The sequence below is a fragment of the Cariama cristata genome, unplaced genomic scaffold (genome assembly GCF_000690535.1).
Source record: "Cariama cristata isolate BGI_N322 unplaced genomic scaffold, ASM69053v1 scaffold29953, whole genome shotgun sequence".
Taxonomy (NCBI): Eukaryota; Metazoa; Chordata; class Aves; order Cariamiformes; family Cariamidae; genus Cariama; species Cariama cristata.
Genome location: NW_009610812.1, coordinates 1 through 13,699, shown reverse-complemented (window position 1 = coordinate 13,699; position 13,699 = coordinate 1). Strand labels below are relative to the sequence as shown.

The 13,699-nt window shown below is 42.7% G+C and overlaps 1 protein-coding gene across 1 annotated transcript in view; it reads left to right on the top strand.

The window, feature by feature from the left end:
• LOC104159966 overlaps positions 1-5,351 on the top strand; it is a gene marked incomplete at its 3' end in the record, with an annotated part of 15,516 nt that extends 10,165 nt beyond the window's left edge. Inside the window, exons 12-19 of the mRNA XM_009698000.1 lie at positions 956-1,073; positions 1,960-2,202; positions 2,992-3,158; positions 3,283-3,383; positions 3,475-3,596; positions 3,859-4,042; positions 4,125-4,185; positions 5,255-5,351. Coding sequence (XP_009696302.1) covers positions 956-1,073; positions 1,960-2,202; positions 2,992-3,158; positions 3,283-3,383; positions 3,475-3,596; positions 3,859-4,042; positions 4,125-4,185; positions 5,255-5,351 — 1,093 coding nt within the window. The remainder of the gene's footprint in view (positions 1-955; positions 1,074-1,959; positions 2,203-2,991; positions 3,159-3,282; positions 3,384-3,474; positions 3,597-3,858; positions 4,043-4,124; positions 4,186-5,254) is intronic.
• Between the last annotated feature and the right edge of the window lie 8,348 nt (positions 5,352-13,699).

The following is a 13,699-nucleotide window of genomic DNA, read 5'->3' as shown; positions in this document are numbered from 1 at the left end:
CAGCAGGAAGAGGTTTGTCAAACCTCTATTAAATGCTGTCCCTTGAAACAGGAGTGCCTTGGAAAAATAAATCAATTATTGCAATCCTGCAAACACCAGTTACCAACATCCAGTAATTCCTGAATCTACTGTTTATGCAGAGCCATTTGACCACTGGCACAGGCCTTGCACCATGCATGCTCAGGGTATTCTAAATGTAATTTTGTTAAGCTTCAGGCCATTTGTAATCTAAATATTTGTAAAAAATATAAACACTCAGAGGGAATTCAACCTCTCATTTCACTGGGAGGATTCATAACTGGTAGTCCTCTACCACTGTTTCAACCAAATAACGCAGAGCTGCAATGCTATTTTTCTGTTACAAGGAACAACATTGTTTAATGCACAGGATCAGGACTCCTGCAAACAGTTTTCAGGCTGCAGTCAAACCACAGTTAAATTGCATTAAGGATCAAAGCAAGCCAAAAATTTTCCAAAGTATTCCTTTCAGGTTGAACAGCAGGTTTTGCTTTGGGAGCACTTTTAGCAAAGTAGATGAGGATATTGAGAGGGATCTTTCATAGCATCTCCTCACACCTTCTGTTTTACTGATTACTTAACTCTCCTGGGTTCAGCCCACCCTCTGAGTAAAGAAGAATAAGCATTTTGACCCGGACCTCCCTCTACGAGCTCTTTCACCAGTGAGCTACAGAGGAAACACCACTGTGTTCACTTCTGCCTCCATTTTCTGAACAGGCAGTACATTCTCCACATTTATGTTTGGCTGAAAGAGCTGTTGAATCCAGTCCAGATTTCTGAATGGTTTTAGGCCAAGTGAAGCGATGTTTTTGGAGACTGAACTATTTGCAGGGGAGAAGAGGGTGTTGGAATAATTATTTAGTGCTGCTTAGGATATACACGCTTGTCTGTGCTGGAAGCTATTGCTACTGCAGCCTTACACTTCTCTCTCTTTCAGTATGTGAATAGAAATGAAACAAAATATACCCTCCTCCTTAACTACACTGTAAGCGTGGGTCTGGAGATGACACTCTATTATCATTCGGCAGAGGTGGAGTGTGTGATTGCTGATATTGGTAAGCTTTCCCCTGATATTAACTGGTTTGCATCAACAGCATGGATCAGATTTTCATTGAAGTCAGTGAGAACGGCATTAGACTGAGGATGAGAGCTTTTGGGAAAACCCCACCCTTCAATAGCTCATTATTGGTAACATAGCCAACTTGCTGCTTTTCTGATGGCAGCTCTTCTGCATACTGGCAAGACAGTCTGCCCTCGAGACACTGAGAGCAATAAAAACTAGTGTGTAGAAGAAGTTGGCTTGCAAACTCAGCGAACAAGATGCTTCATAACTTGAACATACATCTACTGGCAAAACTTTCAGACATTGCTATGAGTTTCAGTTTGTCCTCAAATGCAATTCTGCCTTTGTGTCCAGGACAGAACTCAGCTGACTCAAATAAATTGCTGTGAACTCCAGAGACAGCATTTCTGTAAGGAGACAATTATCCACTAAGAGCTGTACTTAGCAGGTTATTGAAACAGTCAGGAGGTCTGATTAGTATTTGCTCAAACTTCTTAGATTTCAGATGCCATGAAGGTGACAGAGTCTCCTCACTGTCCTATTTTATCTTTGAAATGGTTCTGGGTTCAATCCAAAGAAGGCTGACTAAAAAATTATATTTACATTCATAGCTCAGCTTGCCTTACTGAAACAGGGAATAGTCCTGGAAGCAAGCTGGCAGGCCACTGCTAAAGCAAGAGGATTCTCGATCCCACCGGTTGTGAGCTGCTAGACCCACAGCACAGCCAAAGCCCTGCAGACGATGCCAGCATGCACATAGCAGTACTGCTGCAGAACCAGTGCAAGATTTACCCGTGATAGAAATCCTCGCCTGGGCCAAATATCATCCCTCAAACCTTCCTTCATTACTGACTCTTCATCTCACCTTTTTTCTGCAGAAATACCAGAAGCAGTTGGTTACTGTGATGAAGAAAACCTGTATCTAGCTATCCCTACTTTTGGCTTGCACCAGTATTGGAATCTGTATCTTGGTAACAAGCTCCTGAACCGCCAGGTTGCACTTACCAATGGGTACCTTGCAGCTACCAATTCTACTCACCTGATCTTGCAAATACCTCTGTTTGCTGTGGGAGTTATCTACGAGGTACATGAACTGTATCGCAATGCCTTCTTTAAAGGATGTAGGACTGTTTACTCATACAGCCGCAGTCCTACAGTCACAGTCTGTAGTACTGTGGTATTACATGTATTGGAAAACCTGCAGAGGGAAGGACTCTAAGTCAGTGCAAGTAGGACGAGAGGTATCAGACATGGACTCTTCTGGTAATGCCGTGTATTATGTAATCTGCAGTGTGAAGTTGTCTCTAAAAGATACGTACCAAGTCTTCAAAAATAAACTCCTCAGTATTTTTAGTACGATGAGGCAAAATGTCCCATCTGCACTCAGCCAGAAAAAATATTTCAATATAGCTTTTATGAAAGCAGCTCTTTTAAAGGAACATTTTGTAGAAATGTTAAGATATGGCAGGGCAAAATTGATGCTGTAATAAACATCTGAACTATTCTACAATAATCAGCCAAAACTTATCTCTGTGACAGTGACCAATTAATTCATTCAAGAAAACTTTTGCCCCTATGTTACATCAGGCTTGAGTCTTCACACTGACTTAACCCTTGTCACTTGTTAATATTCAAGCGGCATAAGCTAAAGAGCAGAACTTTGTACATATGGATCACATGCCTTAACTGGAGACCTCTTCCATCACCTCCTTCACAGGAAGTGTCCTTTCAGAAAATTAAATCAAGGTTTGATGTTGCCCTAAGGAAAGTGAGAACTATGGAGACCTTACAGATGTTCTCCGTTAGCTGCAGTTTTAACTCTTCAGCATTTATAAGTAAGTTATACAACTGATCAATCAAGGTCTGTGATTCTTTCCTTGAGTTTATAACCAACTCTCTGATTTTCTCAGTATGCCACCCAGATGGTACCATAATGATATCTGCCGAAATGAAGACAGTTCCTGCCATTGATATGAGTAAAACCAAACTAAGGGATAGCTCTTGCAAACCTAGAGAGTATAATGAAGGACATGCCTTCTTCAAGTTCCACGTCACTACCTGTGGCACTTCAGTAAGGGTAAGCCTATGACTGCAGCAGATACTTCTGCTGGAAGTCTCTGTCTCTCCTGCATTTTCTGTTTTGTTCCCCTGTCCCAGCTCCTAAGAAGATTCAATTTTTAATGAGCTTCCAATATGCACAGTTTGAAGGTGATCACATTATTTATGAAAATGAAATCTCTTATGAGAAAGAGACTCTTCCAGGACAGAGCATATCGGCAATCACAAGAGATCCAGACTACAGGTAGGAGCTACTGCTCACTGACACTGCTCACTTTGGTATAGCTGCTGGAAAGTAAAAGTGAACACAAAAATTACCCTTTCTCCTATTACAGACTAACAGTCTTGTGCTACTATCGAGCAAAAGAGACCCTAGTGCTAGGTGTCTTCACTAGTGATCCATCCACATCACCTCCCTTTGGCTCCGGTACGATGGTACCAAGATCAAATATTGCAGGTAGGCAAACCTCTTCCTCCATTTTAAACCTGTGTGACTATTTCAGTTGCAAGTTCCCTTGTTAAAACATGCCCTGCTTTCTACCAAAGAACCTCACTAACATTTCTTTTTCTGCAGTACATAGAAGGATAAGACAAGCCCTGAATGTAGTTTCAAGAGTGTCGAAAGGTAACTCTCCTCCTAAGAAAATCAGAACATTTCCAAACATGTTTTAATTTAAATAAAATTAAACAACAATAAAATCCCCTGATGTTTTCTCGAGATGAATCTTTCACGGAATTCTATGAGCCCAACATGGCAATACTCAAGCAACCTGCAGAGTCTGTGTTCCTCGAGGTGGAGCTGAAAGATGAGAGCCCCAATGCTGAGTTATACCTGGAAAACTGCTGGGTAACCAGGTCTCTAGACTTCAACAGCACCCCAAGATGGAACATCACTGTGGATGGGCAAGTAGTTCTTGAATGACCAATGCGCTCATCAGTAAAGCCCGAATTTCTTCTCGATCTGTTGATCTGTTCTCTCAAATAGGTGTGAGATTAACGGCAGTGAGTATGTTGCAGAGTTCCATCCAGTATCTGTTAGCCCCAGGGTGAGACACCCTTCTCATTTTAAAAGGTTAGCAGTAAGGACCCTGGCACATCAACCAGAACAGGTAAGATTAAGTGAAAGGCTCACCTCCCACTCATGAAGCCTATCCTCTGAACTTCTTAAGACCATTTTAAAAATAGCTGATTTAAACACCTCACAGACTTCAGACCTACCCAGCATTCAACCCAAGTAGCCTGACTGGTGGGTAGCTTTAATTTAGTTCTCTTCTCAAATCTGCTCTGCAACACAGTTTCAGAGACTTGAGATTGGACTGGCTGGAGTAAACACAAGAGTTTGGTAGGTAAATATGATTTTTATGTGGTGTTTCTGACTTTTTATAGGATCAGATTCATAGCACTTCAACTCAAAATGTCTAGAACAGAAAAGCCAACTTATATGCCATAATATCCACATGAAGTTCAGCTCTGTTGTCTCCCATCTGCCCCAGCCAGTCAACCATCTCCTCAGATGCCAGCCCAATGGGCAGGGAAGCAGAGGCATGTGGGTTTGGTCTTACACGTTCGAGGTTCTGTCCTCCTCTAACAGGTTTAAGAAGAACAAAGAAAACTCCAGGAGAGTCACCTGAGGGTGCCCTGCTCCTAGTGCGCCCAGTTGAGTGGACTCTGATATGTACTGATATGAGCCATGGCAGTACCCCTGCCTGGGCAGTTTAAGTAACCGCATAATTTTTTGACTTGGCCTTTCATAAGCAGTTCAACTTGTGAATTTGCTAGAAAAGAACATGATGCAATTTTGGCTTGTGCTGCTTCCTAAGTGCGCAGCTGCATCTAGCACTAGATTGAGTTTCTGTCTAGCTTTGATACATAGCCTCACTTCAGCTCGTGACGTTTTAACTTCTCCTGCCTCAGCCTCTCAGTTACCAAACTGCCTGAGGGCTTCTTTAACACCAAATTTGAAGTTCAAGGCAGGTTCAGCTAGAAGGTGCCACATGCAAGTGTTCAGACAAGCCTAAGTATCAGCTGTAACTTCTGTAAAAGGCGGACAAAAGACAAAACGATGCTCTGCAAAGTGGGATTTGATATGGATCAAGTGGAACTTTCTCTTCTCAGGTGTACGTGCACTGTTTGGTGGCAGTGTGCTCTCCCACCAACATGCCACCTGGCAGCCCCTGCAGAGGACAGTGCAGGTCAAGCTCAGAGAGGAAGGGTAAGTGTTCAGGAGAAAAAGAGCCATTGCTTGATGTTTTTAAGGGATTTAGGACCTCTGGTTTTGGCATCCAAAATGCCTTGAACACAGAGTGTGTAATGTTACCTTTAGTTCGTCCTTTAATACATTAGCACTTAATGTGCAGTGTGTATGTATTCTTTAAAAACTACACAAATACACTGTGTATCTTTCTCAGCCTTTCCAGGTCGCTGTTCAGCCAATCTCCAGGGCTACGTACTTGCTGGACCAGTCTGGATTGTTGATCCAGATCTAAGATGAAGCATGTAAACTGAATTTGGTAAGAATACCAGGCCCTGCGTACTCACCTAGAGAGGTCATCGTGCTCTGTGGCATAAGTGACGTATAACCTGTCCTTCAAGACCTTAGAACTATAAGTTCTGGGACAAGAACTAGGGAACAGGCAGGGTTTGCAGTCTCCTGGTCTAAGCTTGAGCCCCTAAGAAAGGGAAGAAGGAGAGCTAGCTGCCAAGCCAAACACAGGTGGCATGGCTCTGGAGAAGATGCCAGCAGTAGAGCAGGGCATGATGGAGTTGGGCTGTAGCAGGCAGTTTTGGAACCAGGTATTATTTCAACAGGTTCTCAACTGGATCGCCCCTAGTCTGAAAGAAAATAGATCCAAAATTTTAAAAACAAACACTAAGGCACAAATCACTGCCATATTCCAAATTCTTTTGAAGGTTCTAAATCCTCCGAACTGTTAGGGTTTACCCTATAGCTTCTTCTGCCCTTGGAGAACCAGAGCTATCCATCCGTGTGCTCCAGCCTCACTCCTCACTTCACTCTGTGTCTGTCTCCCACAGCACCCGAAGGCTCTGCTGCGCTGGCTGCTCTCTAAACGGTGCAACCAGGCACAGGAGCTAGCCCTTTCAGTGACCACCAGAACTACCTTGCATGAAGTGAAAAGACCAGACGGTGGGACTCAGAGCAGCACCGCAACACTGGAAAGTGCTAGGGTCTGCTAACAGGATTAGTAAGTGTAACTCATTGCCTCTCTGAAGTGGCTACAAATGAAAACTTACCAGAAAACAACCCAAGGCTCAAAAATAAAGCTTCTTGTTTCCTCCAGGACTTGCAGATCACTAAAATTATTCCAGCCCTGATTACGGCTGCTTCTTGTAATATTTCATAAAGTGACTGCCAGTCCTCCCATGTGAATGTAAAAAGCAAATCTGGAAAGTCAAATAAAAATACATACACAGTAATGTAAGCACAGAACATCTCCTTGCTAATGTGCAACAGCAACCATCTGATGTACCAACACTGGCTTCAATGAGCCACGCAATCTGCTACTTAGGGCCTTTTCCACTTGCAACATAACAGGATACTTTTTTTTTTTTTTCCATTAATGCAGAATTTTGTCTATAAAACTGCATTGACCCAAGCATCTTGGAAACCTGTTAGTTCTTCCCTTTCCTCTCACCTGCCCTTGTATGGAAAAGGCTAACTCTACAAAATGGGAGAAGATGGCTGCTCTAACATGAGTAAAAAGGACAACTTGCCTGGTACTTTGTTTTCTGTGCCCACAGAAAACATTTTTCTTTAATTATTTTCTAGAGATCAAGGATAAACCAGACACATGATCACCTGTAATCACTCTTGGGACATGCCTACACTGTAACTGAAGGTGTGCCTGCAGCACGAGTAGGTGTTCAACACCAGTGAAGGGGGGGCATTCGCACTGATGCCGATGCAGGCCAATAGCACACGCATCTGCATTCTCCAGTGGGTTTGCACACCTGGTCCAGCCTCTGTCTTCACAGGCTGGCTGGGTACGCACACTGATTAGCGCATACATGTGGCACGCTTCCCAAAAGCTGCCATCATGCCTGTGATGATTGCTGAATAAATGTAGTCTTAGTCCTTCGGTAGATACAGCTCTAAGCTTCATAAAAACGAGCCGGAGGGTACTGGGATCCCAAGACCCCCTTCTGCAGCAGCCTGGGAGATGCTTTCCTCCCTGCTGTATGGGCAGTGCACTCTGCTGTCCAGAGCTAACACTGCAGAGTCCAGCAAGCTTACTGCTCCCACACGTTTTCCAAGAGAGCACATTCCCCATTTTTAATGTTAACATCAACAAACTCATCAGTTTAGGCTAACTTTCCGTTAATCTAAAATGCAGTCCTTTTGAAATTTGTAAACCAGGATGAAGGTTAAATAATGATGACTAAACACTAGCTGCTCTTTTCCCAGTGCTCAGGGGACACTGTCTAGTTCCACGCGGATGAGCATCAGGTCTGGTGTTGCGTCACTAAGCTTCGCTTGCGCTGCAGACCTGCAGAGTAGATTCAGGTAAACTTGTCTGCAGCAAATGAGATATCCCAGATCTTTCCCTTTGGCCCTGGAAAGCCAGGAAGAGGTCCAGCAGTGTTCCATACCCATCCACCCACCACCCGGCAGATGGGGAAACCTTTCTCTTTGGATATGTTGGGAAAGAAAGGGAAAAGGTGAGACAGGCGAGACCTGCATTCCCATTCAACAGACATTTCAAGTTCCCACGTTCTCACAGACAAGCCAGAGAAATTCTACGTCCTTGATCTCCTCCTACCTTGGTTGCTGTTCATGGTAGATGATGTTTTTCATGCTGAATTGCACAAATGTGTTAGGGTTAGGCACTCATTGTTTAGCTTTGAGGGTGCCTTTCCCAAGCTGTGATTCAGCCATGCTATTGCATGGTGTATTGCTCTGCATCCAGGTTCTCCCAGGATCACTCCCTCCTCTCAGGTGTTGCAGATGGAACTTCAGCACCTAACTCATGTCCTAGATGGCAGCTTTCAGGCCTATGAACCTAAGCTCGCTCTTGGATTAAGCTTTCAGGAACCACCCATGTCATACCACTATAGTTGAACAAGCCTTCATTATTCAGCCAATGTGGAGAAAAGGAATTAGGAAGGTGCAAGAGATATGTTAAATGCACAGATACAGGCACACAGGAGTCCACATACAAGCCTCAAAAGCATTGAACTTTGGATCAGCCTTTTCCATAACAGGCTTTCCATAAAAGGTTGAAACCTACTCCTGATAAGACACAGGGCAATTGCTTTAAACTGGACAAGGGAAGATTTAGATTAGATATTAGGAAGAAATTCTCCACTGTGAGGGTGGTGAGGCACTGGCCCAGGTTGCCCAGAGAAGCTGTGGATGCCCCATCCCTGGAAGTGTTCAAGGCCAGGTTGGATGGGGCTCTGAGCAACCTGCTCTAGTGGAAGGTGTCTCTGCCCATGGCAGGGAGGTTGGAACTGGATGGTCTTTAACGACCCTTCCAAACAAACCATTCTATGATTCTGTGATACTGTTATGATGTCTATGACAGGGCTGGACTAGATGTTTCTTCCTGGGAGATGAAGACATCCTTCAGGTCCGTTTCACATGCTTATTGTACAACACAAAGACATGAATGATGAAAAACCTGATCGTCATGAGTTGTAGGAAGCGATGCAGTGGACTACATCCAATCCCTCCCTACTTGTGGACTAAAGTGGTTCTACAAGGAAAATCTTGGAAACAGTTAACCTTCAGAAACAGACTAGACTTCAACTCAATTGATCACAACATGCTGCCAGATGGGCAGCATACACCTTGACCAGGTCTGACAGCAAACTTTTTTCATAAAAAACAACTAGCCTTTCCATCATGCCTGAAAGCCATAGGCTGAGGTTGAATCTGTTCTACTGATCCAGTCTCTGCCTCTATTAAATGGATTAGGCAGATGACAATAGTCTGCTAACGCAAAAGAATATAGAATATTATCCTTCTACTCGCAATCTTCAGTTTTGAAGACTGTTTTTGCCTCTTTCTGAACCCTTCCCTTTCTGATAGTCAGGGGAGAGCACAAACTGCATAGCTGAGCTTGATACAAAGGCATTCATTCCCCACAGAATTTGAATAGTGCACCTTTCACTACTAACTTATTTTTTACCAAGGTTACCCACTAAACAGGACAGTGCATGGTGCAGTCCCCAGTTTTAACAGCCAAAGATTTTCAGATTTTTAATGTTGACTTACTTCTGCTGTCCACTTGGAGGGAAAGCACGTGGAAGACGAAGAGCCACACGACAACCTAGCCCTTTTCCCTCAACGTGCTGCAGCTCTCCCTTCAGAATGGCTCTCCTTGTTCCCCACGCTGCATCTCACACTAAATGTGTATGAAACACATCTCATACTGCTCTGTGCCCTGCTACCATGGGATTTTGTTATCTATTCCTACCTTTCTTGGTAGGAAAGGCCTTGCAACACTGCAAGTGGTGTGACAACTCCTCCTCCTGTGTTTCAGTAAAAGGACAAATAGGGTACTAGGGAAAAGCATAGGGTGATGATGTTATTTTTTGCCCTGTTCTCTGAAGAAGGAAGATCTTAGAGGCTGTTGTTCCAGATAGGGAAGGAAAAAAAAAAACCAAACACACAAACCAAAAAGCATTCTATAATGTATTGAGGAAATCACATCTTTTTCTATAAGTTTAATCACCAGGTGAGAACAGTGCTACTCGTTGCCAAATTAATCCCAGCTACGGGGAACAAACTAAACAGAGGGGCTTCCAGTGAAGACCATGTGAAGGAAGAGTCAGGGACTTTTGGAGAGTAGGTTTATAGGTAGGAAACCTTGGGAAAGCAGCTGTGAATTGTTCAATTCTGAAACATTTCTGGCCAGAGTAAAGAGACAGTCAATGTACATTAGCAGCAACCACCTGTTAGACTCACTGGTACAGTGCCACGACTTTGACTAGCAAACGCTTCGCAAGGGAGCGGGCAGACAGGCTTGACCCAGACACTCTACAGAGGTTTATAACGACCGCTAAAACCCAGTGAAGGTGTAAAGCCACAGTACCTCTGCATTGCAAAGCATCCAAAGCACACAAACCCTGCGCCTTTACAAGCTGAGAGGTTGTCTGAATTTCATGTGGAAACACTATATAGAAAGAATTTTACTACTCTCCATTAGACTTTTAATTCTTAAAGAATTATGAACAGGAAACCTTACAGGACAAGGGGAGTTACTAAACATATCCTCCTCTGCAACTTTTCTTTTATATGGGTAATGGTGGTTCATAACCTCTTTCAGCAGGCCTGAGCGAAAGAACAACACACAATACTGTTTAACAGTTTCAGACTGAAAACCCCAATTAGTATTGCAATGTAAAGCCAGAAAAATAACTGACTCGCATACACAGGAAAGGGGAAAAACATGTGCGAGAACCTTACCAGTCAAAATTACCTTGAAAGATTTCCAAATTATGTCAAAATGCACCATGACAGTTCAGCCTTTTACAGGAGAGACAAGGAAATACTGTGGAGAATCTGCAATAAATTGCTCCCAATCCAGTGAAATATTTCTGTGCCAACAATGAATGCATTAGAAGTAATTAAGCAACATTCACAAAACACAAGCTGGGGAGTTATTACTACTGTCTTTGTTTTCTAAAATACTTATTTGCTGTTAATCTTTTATCTGTATCCTGTCATTTAAAGTGTTCTGTGCAGAACCACACCTGTGATCTCTCAAAGTAAAACTTTGTAGGTCATATTCAACTGTTCATACTGTCTTTTTTTCTTGGCATGGTAAGTCAGGCACAGGTTTAGTTGTAGCTCACCTTCTCACCATCAACCAAGAGCTGGTATGATTTCTCAGTTTGAGACTGAGATGGCACGAAACATGCCAAGTCCTTAAATTATCAATGTTGTTTTGGAGACAGAGCACTAAGATACAAAAATCGAAGCAATGTATATGCTTAATATATCCCAAAGTTTTTGAAAAAGTAGTCATTGCTATGACATCACAGCCTGCTTTCCAAACTGTAAACGGTTACATCCTGCTATCATGCATATTTAAGTAAATTCAGAGTTGCTGCGGTCAAGTGTCAGAAGCACAAGAGGTAAATGCAGCATTTTCTCAGCCCCGTGCTCCAAATTTGCTCATTGCAGCTGTTTCAGTTGCACACCAAACGTGAAAGTGATCTCAGTAGGGTTGCTGGGGAACGTCTTTAGAGGCTCAAGTCTGTTCTCATGACTTACCCAAACGGTCCCACCATCTTCAGTGAGTCCTGCACTTGTGCAGGCTCCAGGATCATTCACAGAGAAACTCACCATAAGCAGCAGAACTGTCATGGGCATAATTTATTTTAAAAAAAAAAATCCTAACACTCATGTGGGCAACCAAACAGTACCTGCACTTGTGCAGGCTCCAGGATCATTCACAGAGAAACTCACCATAAGCAGCAGAACTGTCATGGGCATAATTTATTTTAAAAAAAAAAATATCCTAACACTCATGTGGGCAATCAAACAGTATTTCTTTCATTAGAACTTGTATTCCTATGAACATGCAAGGGTGTTTATCGATGATTTATATATTTCAGCTATTGTGCCTCCTATCATGTAAGAAATGAAGGTGCCTGGGTATTCATAGCTGGTTCAATCAAGACAGACTTCACATGGTATTTTTCAAGCAATTGACCTTTCCAATCCTCAGGAGAAAGCCACAATTCCAACTGTGGATAGCCCAACTACATTCTCTACAGTAAGTTCTTTAGACAATCATGAGATAAAAAGTACATGTTCATTTCTAGTCATACAATTATTAATCTGTCAAATACTTTTACAATAGGATTACAAAAAATAGGTAGGCTCTGTTCCTACCTGTTTAGCCAATGTAAAACTATCTCTAGGAGTGAGTAAGTATACAAAGGACTGAATTCTTACACCACATTCCTCATGCAAGGTACAGATGGTGTCACCTAAAAAGATCTCATTGCTTCTGTTAAGTGTTTCTTAATACAGGAACACTCTGAAGTGAAAAGAAAGTCATAGTACCTCAAGGACATCTTATAATTAATAATTAGCACTACTTTTGGCTTAAATCCAATTTACATTTAAATGTGGACAAGCACTATCATTATTAAATCATTCTACTTCTCGCAAGTTCCAATCTTAAGTATTTAAATGTTTTACACAGTTTTTCTTCCCCATGAAAGATGGTTTAAAACAATCTGTGAAAGAGTACAGAAACACAGTTCCAGTAAGAGAACTACAGACTTCATTTGCTGTTACGGAGCTTCCAACATCTTTATGAAGTACTTCTGCAAAAAATCTGTACAAGTATCTCACAGAGATCTAATCTTATGCTTTTCCTCAACACTAACAATATCCAAAAAAGTTTATTTTGCAATTATAATCCATTTTTAACTTATTTACCCAAGAATGAAGTTTCTTCAGTAGGTCATAACAGATGCAAATGATCTTGTGTTTCAGTCATCAATGACAAAAATCACGTGTTCAACAAAACATTCTCGCACCACTAGCTGCATTTTCAATAACCTCGCTTTTGTTTTTCTTCTTTATCAAGAATAGCCTGTTTTAGACTCAATGCAGCATCTTCAAACTGGGGGTTTAACTCTAATACTTTCCTGAAATCTTTCATGGCCTCATCAAAGCAGCCTGTCCCCAAAAAAAAAAAAAAAAGGAAGAATTATCTTTCTGTAACTGCTCAAACTCACAACCCACAACTGAAAAATAACCTCCCAATATTTTCACTAACCAGAAGTGGCAGCTGTACTTACTGGACCCACTACATTTGGATTCTCCAGGGGCCCAAGTGGGAGTCAAAGATCTTCAGAGCAAGAACCAGAGTGCATATTTTTGAACATAAAATGCGCTTAAGGCTCAATTCAGCCAGTTTATTCCAAGAGAAGGAGCCAAAAGGCCCATGCCAACAGACAGGCTGCCTCAAACCCACAAGGCAGGACCACTGCTTCCCAGCTGATGCCCCTGGTCAGGCTCTGTTCTCTGAGTGCGCTCTCGAATCCCTCAGCTTCTGAGTTCGGACTTTGCAATGGCTGAGCTCCAACAAAAGCTACAGGGGTGTCATTTTCTGATGGTGCATTCAAAACTTGGGCAGCGAATGCCCCAGACAGGGCTGACAGCCCAGTGCAAGTTGAGAAGGCTGTGCTCACTATGGCTGCGCTTGCTTAAGGGATGCCTTACTTTAGGTTTAATGGCAGTGCTTGGAATTGGCAAGTTTTACTCCTAACGCAAATTTTGCCAAAACTGAAACCGCATCTTTTCCCCTATTTTTCCCTGAATAGTACAATTTCAAGTGACACCTGCAATTAGGGATATGTAACGGCATACACAGGGCTGACTCGTAGCTGAAACATCCTGTGATTACTTCATGAAAACATGCCTCCCTCTGCACCGCTCATCCCCCGTGTGACCTCTTTCCACTACCTGTGCCAGGCAGGTCACTCCATCTGCAAAACGGAGGGAATAACCCTCCGGCTTTGGAGGCATCTTGGGATAAAACAGCTGTTCTTCAGCTGTGGGGGAGGTCCCTGCCC